Source organism: Platichthys flesus, chromosome 3 (genome assembly GCF_949316205.1).
Source record: "Platichthys flesus chromosome 3, fPlaFle2.1, whole genome shotgun sequence".
In the NCBI taxonomy this organism is placed as follows: Eukaryota; Metazoa; Chordata; class Actinopteri; order Pleuronectiformes; family Pleuronectidae; genus Platichthys; species Platichthys flesus.
The window spans coordinates 16,743,450-16,760,988 of record NC_084947.1 but is presented as its reverse complement, the minus strand read 5'-3'; the positions used below and the strand labels follow the sequence as shown (position 1 = coordinate 16,760,988).

General features: G+C 41.7%; 2 protein-coding genes across 5 annotated transcripts; both read right to left on the bottom strand.

The window, feature by feature from the left end:
- Nucleotides 1-646: 646 nt before the first annotated feature.
- Nucleotides 647-8,291, bottom strand: slc25a37 (solute carrier family 25 member 37). 2 transcript variants are annotated; one of them, XM_062382231.1, is made up of 5 exons: nt 7,978-8,118; nt 5,722-5,834; nt 4,594-4,822; nt 4,203-4,259; nt 647-3,569 (listed from the first exon to the last, which is right to left on the bottom strand). In XM_062382231.1, the coding sequence occupies exons 2-5, from the start codon at nt 5,758-5,760 to the stop codon at nt 3,073-3,075; spliced, it is 822 nt and encodes a 273-aa protein (XP_062238215.1). In that variant the 5' UTR covers nt 5,761-5,834; nt 7,978-8,118; the 3' UTR covers nt 647-3,072. The 2 variants fall into 2 exon arrangements, with proteins under 2 accessions (XP_062238215.1, XP_062238214.1); XM_062382230.1 differs by lacking the exon at nt 5,722-5,834 and having other exon boundaries at nt 7,978-8,291.
- A 2,470-nt stretch (nt 8,292-10,761) lies between these two features.
- On the bottom strand, nt 10,762-17,394 carry entpd4 (ectonucleoside triphosphate diphosphohydrolase 4). 3 transcript variants are annotated; one of them, XM_062382227.1, is made up of 13 exons: nt 17,244-17,394; nt 16,792-16,916; nt 16,483-16,680; nt 16,186-16,391; nt 15,863-16,013; nt 14,860-14,963; nt 14,509-14,568; nt 14,165-14,319; nt 13,477-13,643; nt 13,074-13,398; nt 12,556-12,641; nt 12,275-12,436; nt 10,762-11,783 (listed from the first exon to the last, which is right to left on the bottom strand). In XM_062382227.1, exons 2-13 carry the CDS (start codon nt 16,797-16,799, stop codon nt 11,528-11,530), a joined length of 1,878 nt encoding a protein of 625 aa, XP_062238211.1. In that variant the 5' UTR covers nt 16,800-16,916; nt 17,244-17,394; the 3' UTR covers nt 10,762-11,527. The 3 variants fall into 3 exon arrangements, with proteins under 3 accessions (XP_062238211.1, XP_062238213.1, XP_062238212.1); XM_062382229.1 differs by having other exon boundaries at nt 14,189-14,319; XM_062382228.1 differs by having other exon boundaries at nt 17,240-17,391.
- Between the last annotated feature and the right edge of the window lie 145 nt (nt 17,395-17,539).

Sequence of the window (17,539 nt, the reverse complement as noted above, 5' to 3'; positions counted from 1 at the left end):
TATTTATTTATTATGGTTTATCATTAATCACTGAGGGAAATAACCTTAGAGCCTGTATCTGATACAATTTTACAACATACAGTGTTGGCAAAGTAAAAATCTTCAAATTAAATTTTGTTTAATTTAATTATATTACAAGACTGGTGGTTGTAAGGGCAGAGTCAGTAGAGCTGGACTCATCATCACGTCATCATGTATCTGAGTGAGTCACAGTGACAACTCAATGTCAACATCAGCTCTGCCTTTAAGTTCTACTATAGCGCCCTCTAGAGGACAGATATAACTTTGAAGGGTCGTTTCAGACTAATTTCAGATCAGCATATTCTACTACAGAATCCACTGGGATCACTGGTGAACATAGCTGTGGTTTGGAGACACTGGTCTCTTTGCTCGTATTGCAATATCCATGAGTTTTATTACCTTAAAAAGATGAGTTCAAGGTCATATCATCCACATCAGTTTTTCTCAAATCTTTGTTGGTTTGAAATCAGTAGCACTGACATCATGTTATTTCTTTGTAATTAAAAAAAGAATCTAACAAATGTTTTTTGTTCCTCCTGGGATAAAACAGAATAGTTACACTGGAAAGTAAGTTACGTCAAACCAGATCTAGGAGACAGGATATGAAGAGACAACAACCACAGTATTCCTCAGTTGCATGTTTATTTCAGCTCCAGTGTTACATACTGTAGCAGCATTATTACAATCATTTCATATTTGCATGGTCAAACTTCTAAATACTCCTCCTCTGGAGATGGAACTCAGCAGAAAAAAACCTACCCCCAGCTCCCGTTTCTTATCATTTGTGCGTAATTAGCGTATACATATTTACATCATGAAAATCCCCACAGAGAATATAAGCTCTCCTATCTTCTTTAAGATGTAAGGATACATTAGAAACACTGATTTAACATGTTAAAAGCACATGGACACACAGTTGGGGAATAATGATTCTCTATTCTGCCCCGACACCTCAAAGGAATAATGCAGCATTGACTACAGGCATAAAGCAATAAATCAAAACCTATTCTGACTGAATTGTCCAATTGTTGATCATGAGATTAACATTGGATGAGTTGATGTTTGTCAGTGGATCCAAATGTGAAAACACAATGTGGACAAATGTACTGTTACTGTGATTAGATACTTTCAGGAGAATAAAACTGCTTCATGAAGCTAAATGCTAATTAAGCCACTTTTATAATTCAAGTTTAACATCGTATCCTTTCATTTGAAATTCATATTGCACGTGTAACTTTGATCAATATAAGCAGTTCATAAAGCCTAGTCAAAAAGAAATAACCTGTCAATAACTAGCTGTCAATGTAATTTTTCCAAAGTTACGGAAATCTATCCAAAATATTCATAAGATCATAGCTTTTTCACAGTTAAGTGCTTTTGCTGTTTTTGGAGCCATTAGTAAAACTTGTCATAGGAGAATGAAAAATGTGACGGTGGAAAATATTTTCTTTCCCTCCAACAAGCTCCAAAAGCATAAAGACAGAACTAACAGATACTGAAGAGGAAGCTGTGTGGGTGTGAACATGAAAGGACATTTCGCAGCAGGCAGGCACGCAGCATCAGGATTACAGGTTCAAAATGTGATGTGTAGAATAGAATGCATGTCTTTGGTATATTAATAATTACCCACGTGGACAAGCAAGAAGAATCTGTTGCTAACGGGTTCATGACTCCACTGGAATCTGACAAACTCTCTGAACTTTTCCACAGTAAGAAAGAAAAAGAAAAACCTCCATAATTAAAAAACAAATAAATCTGGCCGCTTGCTGGATCACATCAATATCTGGTGGAATGTCTTGACTACTGTATCAAAAATAGACAATTGGCTTGAGAACAGTGAGCACACAGGAAATGTGGAAGTTCAACAGGACGAGTGGAAATAAAAGAAATGACGCTGCCCGCTCACCAGCTGATGAGATCAGGCTCGGTCTCATGGTAACAAGAGCGCCTGAGGTCACTGGTCGGTCCTTAAAATCAAAATCAATCACTTGAAGTTTTGATCAAACCAAGTGTGCATTCTAACTTTCAGCTAAATTTATACTCTGAAAAATATTATATATACAATCTACAACCTTGAAAAGTCATTATTATTTATACATATAAACATCACAGTATAACTGCACATGAGACATTTCCGCCAGATCAAGTAACAGCCGTATTTGATCCCCCGTGGACCTGCATAATGAAGTTTCTCAGAAGTAGTCACCCTAAAATATATATTCAGGTGTTTGAATACATATAAAAAAGCTGCCTCCTTTCTGCAACAGGTTATTGTGCGTGATTCTGGAGTGTTGTAGTTCTTCACTTTAACAAGGCAAACAAAATATCGGACCATTACGGCCTACGATGACGAACAGTTGACCATTTGTGACAGAGAGCCACAATAAGATCGTAATCTTAGCTTATTTTGATAAGACTTGGACCAAACGGAAAAGAAATGTGGAAAGATGTCAAAATCAGGTGCATGAGATAGAACGGGGAAAAAACAGCATTTAATATTCATGAGGCACTTTAAAAGCGCTGATGTACTTTCCACTGTGGAGTGGAAATAAGGAATGTGTTGTAATGGTTCTTTATAAATACTCCACGAAACAAAACAAACATCCTTAAAATACAGGCCTCGGAAAGCTAACAAAATAAATAAGAAAGCTCCAATATTAAGAACTATAAACATCAGTCGGGACAACTTCATTATATGGTCAGCACATGTAGAGAGGAGGGACTGGAGAGTTGTGTTCGACAAGACTGTGGAGGGGGAAGAAGTAGACACTCTTCTCTTTCTAGGTCTGTTCTGTTAGGAATCTTCATCTCCTCCTCGTGCAACATCATCCTAGTTCAAAAACACACATAGACGTGAGTAAATGGGAACTAAGAAGTGTTGTTCCCTGCCAAGCCTCCACCTTCCCTGTGAGACAATAACTGATGTTACTTCCTCCACAGTGGACACAATACATTGAGCTCACACAGCTTCAGGGCAAATCTTTCATCTGTCTAGGTGTGGGTTGCTCCAGGACTTTTTCCATGACAGCAGGGTCCTAGCTGTTGTTCCTGCTACTGCTTTGTCAGGAAGTACTTGAAGAACTCGTACACGGACCAGGCGATGGCGGTGGAGGGCATCTGGTATATAATCCTTGCTTGGACCCCTTTGAAGAAGGCCGCCATTCCGCCAAGCCGGTACACTGTCCTGAAGGTGTTGGCCATGCCTGTTAAGTGGCCGCTGATTTTCATGGAGTTCAGCGCTACATTCTCTTGCGTGTTGAGCAGCGTTTTACAAACGTCGAGCGGGGTGGTTATCGCCGCAGAAATGGCTCCCGCCGCTGCTCCTGACACTATGTGGCTGCCAGGGTGGTAATGTCTGTGGGGGTTTAACTGTTCCTGCATCAGCTCGTAGGTGATGAAGTGAACGGCCTGGAAAGGGATGTTCATGGTCAGCTGCATGCTGTAGCTGCGGTAAAACGCCCCCATGCCTTCGGTCCGTGTTATCGTTTGAACACAGTCCCACAGGCCTCGATATGGAGAGTTGTACATTTGCATCCGCTGCTTTACCACTGAGTGATGGGAGGAAACAGAGAACAGTGTTGGTAAAGGCTGAATTAAAATACATTCACTTTAACATGCTACTTTGTTTTTTGCTAAAAAAATTAAACAAATATCCCAAACATCAGAATGATAAGTTTAACAAGACAATTTATAGAAAGGAGCATGTCAGACAGAGTAGGTCATTGACGGTTTTGGACAACAACAGAGTTCTATGGTACAGGAGAATGAAGTATATCAGGCATTAGAATCATAGATTATTCATGGGGTTTATCGACAATAAGAAAACTAGAATTTGTCACCTATATCTTTTAATAATAATTATTATTATAAAAATAAATAATAACAACCATATCCACTGAATCTTTAGAAGGTCATAGGGGAATTGCAGACAATCCCAGCAGACACTGGGCAAGAGGCAGGTTACAACCTGTAGAGTCAATGGCACGGCGCCGTCATAGTGACGTAAAACCATTCACACCCATGGGAAATGTAGAGATGCAAACTACGGCCAACAAACTAGTCCAGCCTGTGGGAGGTAGCCGGAAGCTGGAGCTTTAGAACATTCCTGCCAGAACAGTTCTAACAGCTGCAGCCCCGAGCCGCTCGCCAAGAACGAGGATTCTTGGACTTATACTTCTTACCTTCAGCTGGGTTCATGACTGCATCATGGAGCACAGTGGCCACACTACCTGCCAGACCTGTTAAAACATAAACCGGTCTCGTCAAGTCTGATCCAGTCACCTGAAGCATAACGACAAACTCTAACAACACTGGTCACATATACAATCCCCATTTCGATTGGTCGGGGTCATAAACCAGTTCTTCCTTATGTTCACATGCTAGAAAACTGTTTTGTACCCACACATCCCAGATTGTATGTTAGGATTTGGCTTTGTCCTTGCCATTCCAAACAGGAAACGGCATTAACAGGCATTATCCTAACACTCCTCCTCCAGGCCTTGTTGCTCAGCCTCGTGTACAACAGTTAAAATGACAGGCAAGTGATTTGTGTGAAGACGTAGGGACTCATACCGTTGGCTAAATGGCTGTTGCCTCCACTCTGAATGACGTCACTGAGTGAGCGCTTGACCCGCTCGTAGCAGGCGAAGTAGAGCGCATGGGCCGGCCCCGCTCCCATCATGGTGATGTTGAGGCCCCTCAGAGGCCTGAAGACCCCCTCTGTCCGAATGATCCGTTTCAGAGCCCCATACACACTTCTGTACTGTGCGTTCGGGTCTGGTTGCAGGCTCTGCATCCTGGTCTGCAAAAACAAGCACATAGATTTTAACCACTGCTCAAAGGTTCCAGCCAGGTTAGATCGGTCAACAAGTGCTGATGTTAGGTCTTTGCACGAATGCTGTGGCTGGCTTCAAAGTGGACACCTGGTATCAGCCCGATTACCATTTGTTTATGCATTGTTTCTTGTAAGGCTGTCACATTGTTCTGACAGTGAGGGCTCTTGGCAGCAGTGAGGTTACTGTCACAATGATGTGTATCTCTCACAAGGCTGGTTTGTGTGTGTGTGTGTGTGTGGAGGGGGTACGGGCGGTGGCAGCCCTTTGTTTTACTCCACCATGCCAAGTTATCTGGCCAGTACAAAGCATGTTTTTAGTTGCGTCGAGATCTGGGGCTGACCCAGGAGATCGGCGAGTCTATCTTCCCCAGCATGTGTCAATGCGTTTCCTTCCTTTGGCTTGACAATAAAGTATCAATTACATTTCCGTTTGATACACTTTTGGGATCCTGGGGTCACACAAAACCTTGTGGCATAACTTATGTCTAAGGTTATTGTGGACAACCTTAAAACTACAAGTTTATGGCAATGGTTGCATTTGTCTTGGAATTAAATTTCAAACTCAGTTTAACGCACTGAACATCATTTAAAATGTATATTATTATTGCCACATTGTATATTGTTCCAAGGATGGAATTGCAGAAAGCCTGAAGATAGAGTACTAAGATTGTTCATGTATCTAGATGCCTTTAACATCAGTGTCACAGTCAACTGAGGTCACAGAACAGGGGGCAAACACCAGTGTATCCAAGCGCTCTCACCTCTGACAGCTTTCTGTGTCCTATCTTTATAAATCAGCTTTGGCAGTTGTGGTTCTATGGACGTTAACTAATCAATACAACAGAAGATGGAGCGCAAACACACACCCTTTGCTGTGTGAGGCTGATTCCACATGTGCACAACATCGATAAGGTCCCCCTCCTAGCATTAGCATGGGCTACTCCCAGAGTCCGAGCGATGTCTCCGTCTTTATGGGAGGCTGAAAGATACAGTAAGTAGATTGTTATCGTATCCAATGAGCTCTGAGATTAAAAAAACAAACACATCACGTCTTATTTAAAACAATCGTTTCGCTAGAGACTTCAATTCTTTACTTTATACAGGCACTCTTGGGTTAGATCTTTTGCTGAAAACAAATGCACTGAGTGTGTCTCTGAAAAGGAAAAGGGAACCATGAGTTACTCTTTCATCAGTTTGGATCCACCGATATTTCCAAACAGGTTTTGTTTCAACGCCAGACACACACTGATCAAACAGCAGAAAAGTGCAGAGTAACCTCAGGAGGAAATGACAACAGTTGTTTGTGTAATAAATATCTATTTTCTTAAGAAGTACCCTGTGAAGGGGACTTCAGTTTTTTAGCACTTTAAGCTGCAATTGTTCAAGGAAAAGAACAAATAAGTTAATAACAATAACAACACTGATAAACGTAAGTTAAATTAGCCAGTTGTCAATACGAAACAAAAAGGATATAAAGACTTTTTTATCCAGGCAGGAGGTTTGCAGTGTTCTGTGTCACATCAAGATTAATGTTCGAGTAGAGCCGCATACCAAATTATCACAACACCACATTGTTAGAAACAGCAGAAGAGGGAGGATTTCAGGGGCAAGGATCACAATCAGCCCCACAGTTTACTTGTGCAGACGCAAGCCAATTTTTAACCACTTCTTTGAGTTTCTTAACTTCATCTACTGTGTTGAAATTCAAGAGGGCACTCATCGGTGAACAAGTTCTTTCAAACACCAGCTATACAAAGAGCTGGAGTCAGAAGGATTGACTCAGTTCATTAACTAGTTTTTACAGCGAGCTTTAGCAGTTAACGTGGAGCATAATTTCCTTTATTGGGAAAATGTACTCAATAATACATTTTCTCTATCTTTTTACTAACGTGAGTAACAGAGAAACATGCTTGTGATCATTGTTTTCAGTATTTAGGAACTACATAGCATGAAGAAAGAAGACATAGGCCCTTGGCGAAATATCAAAACCATGTTTTATTTACCGGGTGTTGAGGCTGCAGCTGCCAAGTTGATTCTTAACCATTAATGTGTCAAAAAATGATGACAATTCTCATCATGAATTCCAAAAACCAAAGAGGACTTGCTGAAGTGGCCGGGTCCAAAACCTAATACAATAACTTAAGATATAAGAGACAGCAGCAGATTCATTTTCTTTTAAATCAGTTCTTAATCTATAACCAATTGCTTCAGCTCTACAGTGTGCGGCATTAAACGCTCGCGGGAAAATACTTAACATTAACACTTAACATTTTATATATTGGATTGTTGTTCATTTTATATCTTGAAGCTGAATACCGTAAAAACAACCTTTGTCTCAGTGAAAGGAACTCTAATCTAATGGTGATTTAGCAATGTAATCCTGTGAATATAAATAAAGATGCTTTTCATCTAAAAGGACCAGAGTTGTATTTAGTTAATGAGTCATCTGTGCACCATAGAGTGGTCGCTGCGTTTCGCAACTACACTCGGGAGTGAGGCAACACAGCAACAAGTTAAAGTTAACCTTTTATGAGGGGCAGCCTCGCTGTGGTAGTAAGACTGTGGATTTGAATTCAAAGCCATGCGTTACTGCCACACCACCTCCTTGACCTTCACCCAACCCCACACCAGTAACAAAGTGGGGACAACTGGTTCAGTTCTGTTAAATAAAGCTGAGGCTGGACAGGCACAGGGGAAGCTAAAGAGGAGCTAATGATTACCAATGTAAACGTCCATAACTTACTTCTAACCTTGCTAACTTGGAAGTGACAGTGGTGAGGCAACAGTGGGCGTCCAAACCCCTCACCGCGTTAGCGAAGTTACGAGTTACACGTGGACAGAAGTGTGAATGAGTAAAGCTGTTGGTTCGCTCTGTGTTTCGCTGTGTTTTACTCCTGGTTTAATTTATGCTAGCGAGCTTAATTAGTTAGCAAAGGCAGGCTGACGAGCTTGAATTAGCTAACAGCGAGGCTAGCCGCTGTGATGGGCACCTCCACTGTTTGAAAGCTAACGCTTGTTAGCAGTCGGCAGTGGACCGTGTTTGCGGTTAGCAGCGGTGCTGCAGCCCATTAATGACGGAGCTGAGGCGGCGTGGCGAGCGGGGTCCACCCGGGAAGTGTTACCTTGACGGAGTCCACGGGGTACATCACCGTGTGCTCCAGGATGCCAGCCACGGCTCCCGCTGTCATGTGGGTCGCCACCGAGACATCAGGCGGCAAGCTCTCGTAGTCGCCGTCGCCGGTGAAAGGCCCGTCGTCTTTCTGGCTCTGCGGCATCTCCAGCGCTGCAGCCGCACGCTCCGAGCTCAGCTCCATTCGGGGCGAGCTCTCGCTGCGGGCTCTGCGTTGCGGGATCGCGCTCAGAAAGGTGTCGGCGGCGGCGTGGACGACCACAACATCTCCGCGCGCACCAGAGCTCCAGCGCCCTGGGCGTGACGTCGGTAGCCGAGGGGGGCGCGTCTTCGGCCCATGTGGACCAATCGCTTTCCGGATGTTTAGCAACAGGGCGGGCTCTCGCTTTGAGGCGGCCAATCAGAAGTTTTTCCGTAGCCAATTCCTCTGACGCGACACAGCCCCTATGCAGTGTCAGCGCGTCCCTGCTTCTCTGCGAGGTTTCGATGGGTTTGACAAGAAAGTGTAATCTTACAGTCCTGCTTCAATAGATAAGTAGGTTTGGTCTCTTTATCAGGCAGCATCTGTTCCTATCGATCTATCTCTTTGTGCCACTGAATGGTGCGAAATATTCAGATCATAGTATTATTGTGACAAATAAAAGTCCTCAAGTAAGTCCAAATATTTTTGATTTGATTTATAAGTTTAAAGCAAATACGAGTAATATTACTAATATAAGACAATGTCGGCTGTTTTGTTTGTGCATTAAAATGAGTTTAAATCAATGGAAGCACATGCAGATGCTACTATGGCAGTGGTTGTTCCAGGGGTCAGTGTTCAAACTGAAACCACAACTTCTGGTATACAACCTATTTTGTACTAAGATTTTTATTGAAACATTGGTGGAAAATTCAATTGAAAAAGGAACTGAGGAACCAAAAGGGGCTCTCTGAATCCACATGGTGACAGTTCTTTCTGAATGATTGACAAAGTGGGACACTGTGATCCTCTGAACTGGTGTGCGGGCCCATTTTGTCTTTTAAAACTCCATTTGCAAACATGATGCAGAGAATGCCCCTGTATGTTCTGTGTGAGGGAAGTGTAAATACTTGATGACCTCTAAATGTGGTACACATTCGAACATCCTGTGTGAACTCAATGACGCAGTGTTTGTGGCCATCATCCATTGCCACTTCATGAGTAAAATAAATTAATTTATTGTTGCGCTTAAAACATGGAAGATACGCTGGCCTACCTATATTTCATACACTTCTACATTCCACACCGCCAACTTATCAACCCACACATTCACTTGTTCTGCAACTCGTACATTGGATTTGAACCGAATACTTGGTCTGTTTCACAGCCAAATGGAGGATTATGGCTCAACAGTTAAGAACAGTCTTTTATTAATCATACCTCAATCATGTGCATTAGAGGGTATGAAGAAGGGGGGGCTGGACAACCCTGTGTTACAAGGGTATACCAACTTTAACCTAACTGCTGGAAACAAGGTGCTCTTGAAAATGCCAGGCTCTTATAATGCTGAGTCACTGATGTGTCTCATTTCACAGACACACCCATAGAGACTCGCCTGTGCACTTTGTGTGCAAAGCTTATGTTTCAGCCAATGGTGAGTGCCACAGGTTAGATAATGGATCAGGTTCTACTCAGTCGCTGCAAAGATAATTAATAGCGTCTTTCTTCTATAGAACAATACTGTTCACACATTAAACTTTTTGATTAAAAGGTGAAATTGTATGAAAAAAAGGTTTAGATCTCCCTGCAAAGACCCATTTAGAGTGTCAAGTTCTATCAGGTATTATCCTGAACAGAAGGAGCCTCTGGTGAAGAAACTCTCTTATCTAAATTCAGCATTAGCGTCTCATTTTTGCCTTTCTCACAACTCATGACCTTGTCTCTGGTTCATGCAGCACTCAAACGCAAAAGACAACTATAGCTTTTTACAGTAAACTGAGATAAACTTATCATTCAAGTGTGGAGCTAGTGTTTATTCTTGGAGAACCACAAATTTCAGATTCAGTTCAAGGAAAGACACCATTTGTTTATTCTGATCCAAGTACACTCACTGGTCTGATCTCTCCCTCATTAAATAAACAGCCAGAGAAGTTTACCACAAAACCTTTATAACTATGAAGATAGAGGGGTGTTTGATAAGATATGGACCCTGTACTAAAAATGTTTAGGACGAGGACTAGTGTGTTATGTCTGATGTAAAGAACCTTGCTGTGTATTACCTTTTATTTTATCTCTCTCTCTGGTTAACTTCCTGTTTGGTATGGCTAAACTGTCCACCTGGAAGAGCAGGAAGAATCAAATGTTTGGTAGGGGCTGGTAGATGTGGTGAAGTCCGTCAAAGGCTCAAACACACCTTCTACAGCCTGACCAGTAACCTGGAAGCTGTTATGTCTCAGTGGGGATCAGACAGGTTTTATGTTCACTAGCGGAGGACGGTTCACTGGTCCTTCATTTTTAAACTCCATGTGTGTGTGTGTGACATGTTGTTTTTCTTTTGTAATATATGATCTGATTGAAGTGTTATTTATTATTTGTTCCGGATTATACAATTTGAGAGATCATGAATCCATCTCAATAAGTTATCTTAAAAGTATCTCTCTATATATAAATACACCTGTCTAGTTAAAGTTAAACTGCTTCGTGTTAAATTTGAATATGGCTATTGTTTCTACCACAATGTTCTGTGTTTGTTCCCATTTGGATTTTTTGTTGACACTATTGCTAAAAAGCAATAAACACACAAAAAAACTTTATAACTTAATTGAAATTTGACAATGTTTATTTCGCATTCATCTGTGCAAACGTTTCAATAGACCATTTTCATATAAATAATGGGACAGATAAATGAGCCCTCATTAACAATCCCCTTGCAGCAGTGATATGATAGCTTCCGAAAAATGAAGCCCAACGTAAACAACAGTTTATGAAACAGCATCCAACATGATAATCAGATCACCCAATGTGAGAATTTCAGTAGGGCTTCAAGAGAGATTGATACTATACAAAAAGAATGGATAGGTTTTGGAGAATTTACCAACAGTGTCAAGACATGTATTGCACTAGAGGAAGAACAAAGTTGTGATGGTCACAGGCACACAAAAAAAAGACCATTCTAGCTGAGAGGCGTTGTGCATTCTCATTTCTATCTGCATTGCAAAGTTCTTCTTCCACTAATTATGAACGGTATTGCATTTCAGGTTTCTGTATTTGAAAAAAGAGAAAAACATGTGATGTTGAACACATAAAAAAGGCATAAAGAAAAAAATCGCCACTGTGGTATATTTGTCAAACTTTGTGAAAGTTTAGATGATTTATTCCGGTATGGAAGATTCCCTAACGAGAAAAGTACCAATGTGTTTGTCTTTATTCATTTTATGAATTAAGTAGAAGACACCTTAAGACAGCTGCAAAGGAGTGACGGGCATCCATTTAAAAAATACATTTTCATGTCAAACTAAATAAATTAAATACAAATATTGGCTCAGCCAAGCCTGAGGGCTCACTAACAATGTTCCTCTTTTGTCTAGATCTCAGTACTGAATAGTTTAGAGGGTGATGGAAGTGTGGGTGAGCTGAGGCCCTCCTCCAACCACTGAACGGAGGAGGGGGTGCAGCGTTGGGCAGCGTGCCGGTGGATGCGGCGGAGTCGCATCAGGTACAACATAATAGACAACAGCACAATGAAGAAACATGCCAGGAATAAGTAGTGGTTGTTGACGAAGGAGAAGTTGTGCCGCCAGTGAGAGTGAGCTCCTTTCAAGGTTTCCTGTTGGATGTCCCTGAAATAGGCAGAAAACAAAGCAGCTCTCAACAAAGAGATAATGTGTTAAGACCTAAGATAGTTTGATTTGATAGATGATGCGATACAAATCCTGATAATGTTTAAGCTTGGTTTAAATTTATGTTCAGCAACAAAATGCTCAAAACTCTTTCTAGAGGTTACACACATAAGAACTCATTTTCAGATTTAAACTTATTATCTTTTGAAGTAATTTTTGCCTTTATTGAGAGGACAGGTTTGGGACTCTGTATGCGGGGTGCACAAAATATATATATAATAAAAAATGTTATATAGAGGTGTAATAATAAGTCACCAAGATCAGAGAAATTGCTGAAAATATGACATTGTTTCAACTCCCCACTTATGCTCAAAATAAGAGTGTGTTTTTATCGAAGACAAACAATCCCTCCTGCACTTACACTGAAAATTGTATTTAATTAGATGGGATGAACCCTTGTTTGATTAAAGCCTTTAAAACCTTTTCCTTACCTCAAAGGCAGAAACCGTGTTCGGTAAAGTATAGCGCCAAGAGTCCACTGGACCTCTTTATCATAGACCAGCAGTGCCGTCTTTAAGTTTTTGTAATTGGCCGGGAAAGAGAAGCCTGAGTGTAATACTTCATACATCCAAGCTGATTTAAAACACTGGTACCTGGAGGCAGAAACATGAAGACATTGATTAAAAACATTTTGCACAAACCACCAGGCTTTTTTTTTTATTGGTGTGAGCAAGTGGTTAATTGAGCTTTAGAATAATCCTGTATGACTTACTTCAGTCTGTGGAGATCAGCATGTGACGCATACAATCCAGAGTCAAAGCGCTCTCTCAGAGTCTTCCACTGGGTGGCGCAGTAACTCTGAAAAGGTTAAACATCAACCAACAACATCAGCAATAGCATTGCATGCCACAGGCCAATAAGGGATTCATATGTTTTCATAGAATGGTAAATAGTAGGGGGCAAACATAATTTATAACATTCCTCGCCCTGTCCTAAATCAAATCCTGCACATCCGGTAAGTAAATGAATATCCTTGCAAAACATTAAATGCATGATGGATTCAAAATATTTATTTTAAATGGTCAGTTAAACAGAAAGAAAGAAAACACTGTTTGGATAAAATGAAGATAAATTAAGAATTTAGTGTGATGATGAGCTTTGTGGCAACTTTGAACTTAACTTCCAAGAAATAATGCTTTTAAGAGAAAGAACATCTTATTTCTAGTCAGATAAAGAAGATAAGAGGAATACTGAGTTAGTTACTGAGTGATTTTTCTATGTGGCACTTACCTTAGCAGCCCGTGTATATTTTGAAGCATTATAATCCCCGCCCATGCGCAGCACATCCTCCGTGCAGTAGTAGAATTCAGAGAAGCCATAGAACTGACTGTTGCTGTAGTCAATGGCCGGCTGGTAGATACCATTGAGGGAGGTGTGGGTCTCATTTGTGTGGTTGAGGAACGGCTGGAGAATCTGGCGACACTGGTCAAAGTCTCCTGTGCCACGCAGATGGAGCTTCTGTGCAGATGGACCAATCTCATCCTGCAGGTCTGCGGGCAGACAAGGGTCCAGGAGGGGAGACTCTGCTGTCTCACCAATCTGCTGACCCAAGAACCTGAACAAACCAGTAATATAGTGTGAATATGCACAAAAACATTTACAAGAGAAAGGTGGAAAAAAAACTGGGTCTCACTTGTTTCGAGTGGCAGTATTTCTGGTGAGGCTTTCTTCATATCTTTGGCGTGCTGCATTTCCTCCAAAACCCAGGAAGGTGGACACATAAACACGATAAACATGCTCTGTGCGATGTGCGTCACATCCCAAATTGAACTCCGCCAGTAAGTTCTTAGCAACTTCCTCCTATGGGAACAAACAAAAATCGTCCTAGGAATGAGGATAACCTTGTAATAAACCCACACACATCCATATCTGTTTATCATATCTAGATGACAGAAATACTGACATTCAAGGATTAACTGATTTTTAAAGCAGGTCACAACAAGAGCGGGTTTAACTTGTGTTATGTCCAGTTAAGTGTTTTTAAAAAACTCATACAACAGAAGATAAAACTGTCTAATAAGTGACAACAAAGAGGACAGAATACTAAACCTTCTACATCTTTACACTGACAACTTCCATAATACGTGATGATCTCTACATAGATAACTTCATGTTCTCGGTCCTTAATCCTGCTAAGGAGTCACACAGCAGGCTTACAGTATGCGTTCAACAGTGATGAATGGAGAGCAGATCATCTCCAGGGGGACAAAAATGGTGCATACAGGTTTAATCAGGGAATGTCAGAAGGAGGGAGAAGAACAAAGGGTGAGTGACAAAAAAACAAAGACAGCTTAAAAAGAGAATTGGTTGTGGATAATAACCTGTTGTGGAGAAGCAAAGCTTACAGTTTTGGGCACTTCGTATGCAATCTGTGTGGAGACCCCGCCCATGTCCAGGACACCGGCAGTCCTCTTTCTCACCAGCGCCTCCTGCTGATCGCTGCCCGGGACATGAACCTCGACTACAGCCTCCCCATCTTCAATGATGGACAAGGGAAATGTGAGACCATCAGGCAGGGAAGATACATCACATGGATAATGTGTAATTACAGACTTGTTTACCACACAAGTGCACGATTTTTAGGTGAACTGTAGCACTTTAGATGTTGAATGGCAAAAAGGGAAAGCATGGATGTACTCAGTGTATTACCTGCTTGGGTTCTTACCATTGTGCACATGGTTAAACCTTCCAAGGACAAAGTTTATTCCAATCCATGCATAGACACCTAAAACAAACCAAATAATTTCAGAGTTATCATATTAAATGTTTGCAGAATTACCAATGCTGCACTACTTTTAATTAGTTAACTAATTAAAAATAGATCAACAATAAAAAAGGAGAGTTCCAGTTAGCAGTTCAAACCACTGGCAATAAGTCTGTTCGTCTCCATGATTAAATTAATCAGTTGTGTTGTATAAAATTGCTTATAAACAATGGTTTATTAAGTCAAGAAGTTTTGCAGCAGTAGATTGAAGCTGAGACTGTTGCTTTCTATTTCATTATTCCTTGTATTTACCTTCCTGTTTTCCAGAAATGACTTCGACATGGGAGTCGGAGAAGAGGAAGTTGAAGTGGACTGGGATGTCAGTGCGCAGATCCTCGAGAATAGCTTCTTGCTGACTGTGGTTAAACAAACACAAAACTTCATCGTGAGGGTCAGTTTTTCTTTTTCTCAAAACAAAACAGTCCGTTTTGCAAGTGCAGTCAAGTGTAGGAGTTTAAACCCATTAGATTTAATGATGGTTAAAACAATAAAAGTAAGACATATTCTTCATTTATAAATTGATCAGCAGTGTCCTAGTATCCGACGAGCTGTGTGCAATTTACTGCCAAGCAGAGGTCAACAACATGGAGGAGCTCCAATTTCTAAATTTTGTGGGTGTAAGATGTTCAAAGTGAGTCAATCCAGTCAAGTGCAACACATAAGCCGTTTTCAGACATGAACTCATGAGAATGTCCGCGTTTTCCGTAGTTTGCTTTCCAAACATGATCAACACAGCAGGAGATTCTCTGATCAGACGCGTTCACAAGATCACATAAATCTCTAAAGTATCACATGAGGCGTTTTGCAGCAGACAGAGGCAGGAAGTAACGCAGAAATTTCACTGCAGGGATCATGTGTTTTTGTTTACAGCATATCAACAACAGCGTAGGCACATATAAAAAAAAGCTTTGTGTCAACATGATAGAAGCAACAACACCCATGCACTCACGGTGAAGGGTGAGGATCTCCTGCTGTGTTTTCAAATTGGCTCATTCTGACATTATCAAGACTTTTTTTATAGAGAGCTGGCAGGAGAAAGTCCAGAGCCTCTCAGTCAGACATTTGCGCTCTCACATACATCCCCTAAGGATAATGTCAGGAGATCATCCAGAGTTCAGTGCATATCTGAGAGCAGCTTTAGTTGTAAACTTTTGTAAACTGGTGTGGTCTGGCCCAAATCTCCTCAGTGCTGATATACCAGAGCTCTAAACATTTCATGCAGTCTTATTTAGATCTAATAATATTATAACTGTACCTTTCAGGTAGGATTCTCATTCCAGCTGTGCAGAGTATATACAAAGGGGTTTCCTGGTGCTTATTTTTGGGAATGTGTCCGGCTGCAAAGCTCAGCAGTGGATAAATATAATTACTGGCTTTCTCTGGTGTTTTAGCCAATACAGAAATACCTAAAGGGAAAAAACAAAGACCAAACATCTGGTTTTAGAATAGGTAAATGTACACTAGATTATATTTAATCCTTTGAGTTTTTGAAAATTCAATAATAAGCACTGTTTTTTTAACAACCTCTCATTTAAATAATTAATTGATGAATGAGAAGCCTAGCTCTGGGGTGCTTACCCGGCTTGATCTTCATTACCACTGGCTTGCGGTGTTGATCTCGCATTTGCTGGATGTCCAACAGCTCATGAGGATTACCATTGTGCCTGGGCCAGCAGTAAACAAATACTCTAGAGCCGCTGCTGCCACAGTCCACCACCAAGCCGTAGTTCAGGTCGGGGTTGCTGGTATCCGTCGCATCCACATCAGTCACCCTTGCCAAGTGCCTTTTGGAAAGCAACCAAAATGTTCAATGACAAAATATTTACCGGTGACCCTCATGACATAAACACTTAGAGACAGCGGTTGTTGGGTTACCTGTGGAAATTATTTTCCTTCCTGATCCAGCTGGCGTGGCCCTTTCCCGTGACAAGCAGCAGGTAGAGCAGTCCTATGAGGCAGAGCACCAGGCCGATGAAGAGCAGCTGTCTGAGGGAAGGGACGAGGAGCCGAGGAAGAACCTGGGACGACAGGCTGAAGTGCCAAGAGGCCGGGAATAGGCACGAAAAGCTGATCCTGCCAGGAAGTAGAAGAAAGAAGAGAATCAGCACAGACGATCTGTAAAGTCACAGATATGAGACAGATGGGACAATTAAGATAAAATACCACAAATGACATCTAACAAACCTTCCCATGGTGCAATTCGTCTTCTACTTCAGGCTTCAGTTGACGAACTTCATTGATCAGACTGAGGGAGGCGGGTTGGGCTTATTCCACGGCTCCATTCCGCTTTGCTACATTTTCATCATGATCTTCCGATAGAAAAAAAAACAAGTCGGTTTAAGAGTTGACCTTAAAAAAAAACTCAGTGCGACAAAGGCCTCAAGTGAGACGAAGAGGACGCGGATGTCCTCTCCTCGCTGTCGATGCTGTACGGGTGCAGGTTCATGTATTTAAATTATAAATACAAGTTGTTGGAACCGCAGGGAAACGCTGCAGTAAAACCAAAACAGCAGGTAGCGTTAGCATTAGCTGCGAGGGAGCTAGCTAAAACACAAGAATTTAACGTAGTTCCACGGGTCGACAGTGTAAACGCAGTAGCTTTACACCTCGCGACGTTCAGCTGGGTCGATACTTACTAACAAACCAGCGGAAGTCTCCCGTTTCCCCGAAAACGTGACATTTCTGAGCAGCCAGCTGCGAACCGCTGGCTAAACGCTGAGCGAGTATGTGGCAGAAGAACGTCTCCGGCGAGTGACGTGTTCGTGTCGTGCGCGGTGTGTTTGCTTTGCTCCTCCGCGTCGCCCGGAGGTGAGGGGAAGATTACAGACACGGTGTAATGATCCAATACGCCGCCCAACAGCAACCCGAGCGGCGACATGCACCCAAACACGGACACTATCTATGAAATCTATGGCATTGACCGTAGAGTTCA

What these genes read in the sequence shown, in the direction of transcription:
- slc25a37 (XM_062382230.1), bottom strand. Translation starts at nt 8,169, where the DNA reads ATGGAGCTGAGCTCGGAGCGTGCGGCTGCAGCGCTGGAGATGCCGCAG. An exon ending in ACCCCGTGGACTCCGTCAAG is followed by an intron (nt 4,823 to 7,977) that starts GTAACACTTCCC and finishes TTGTTTTTGCAG; the next exon opens with ACCAGGATGCAGAGCCTGCA. An exon ending in AGTCATGAACCCAGCTGAAG is followed by an intron (nt 3,570 to 4,202) that starts GTAAGAAGTATA and finishes CCCATCACTCAG; the next exon opens with TGGTAAAGCAGCGGATGCAA.
- entpd4 (XM_062382227.1), bottom strand. An exon ending in GGTAATGAAGATCAAGCCGG is followed by an intron (nt 16,014 to 16,185) that starts GTAAGCACCCCA and finishes TTTTCCCTTTAG; the next exon opens with GTATTTCTGTATTGGCTAAA. An exon ending in CATTTCTGGAAAACAGGAAG is followed by an intron (nt 14,569 to 14,859) that starts GTAAATACAAGG and finishes GGTTTGTTTTAG; the next exon opens with GTGTCTATGCATGGATTGGA.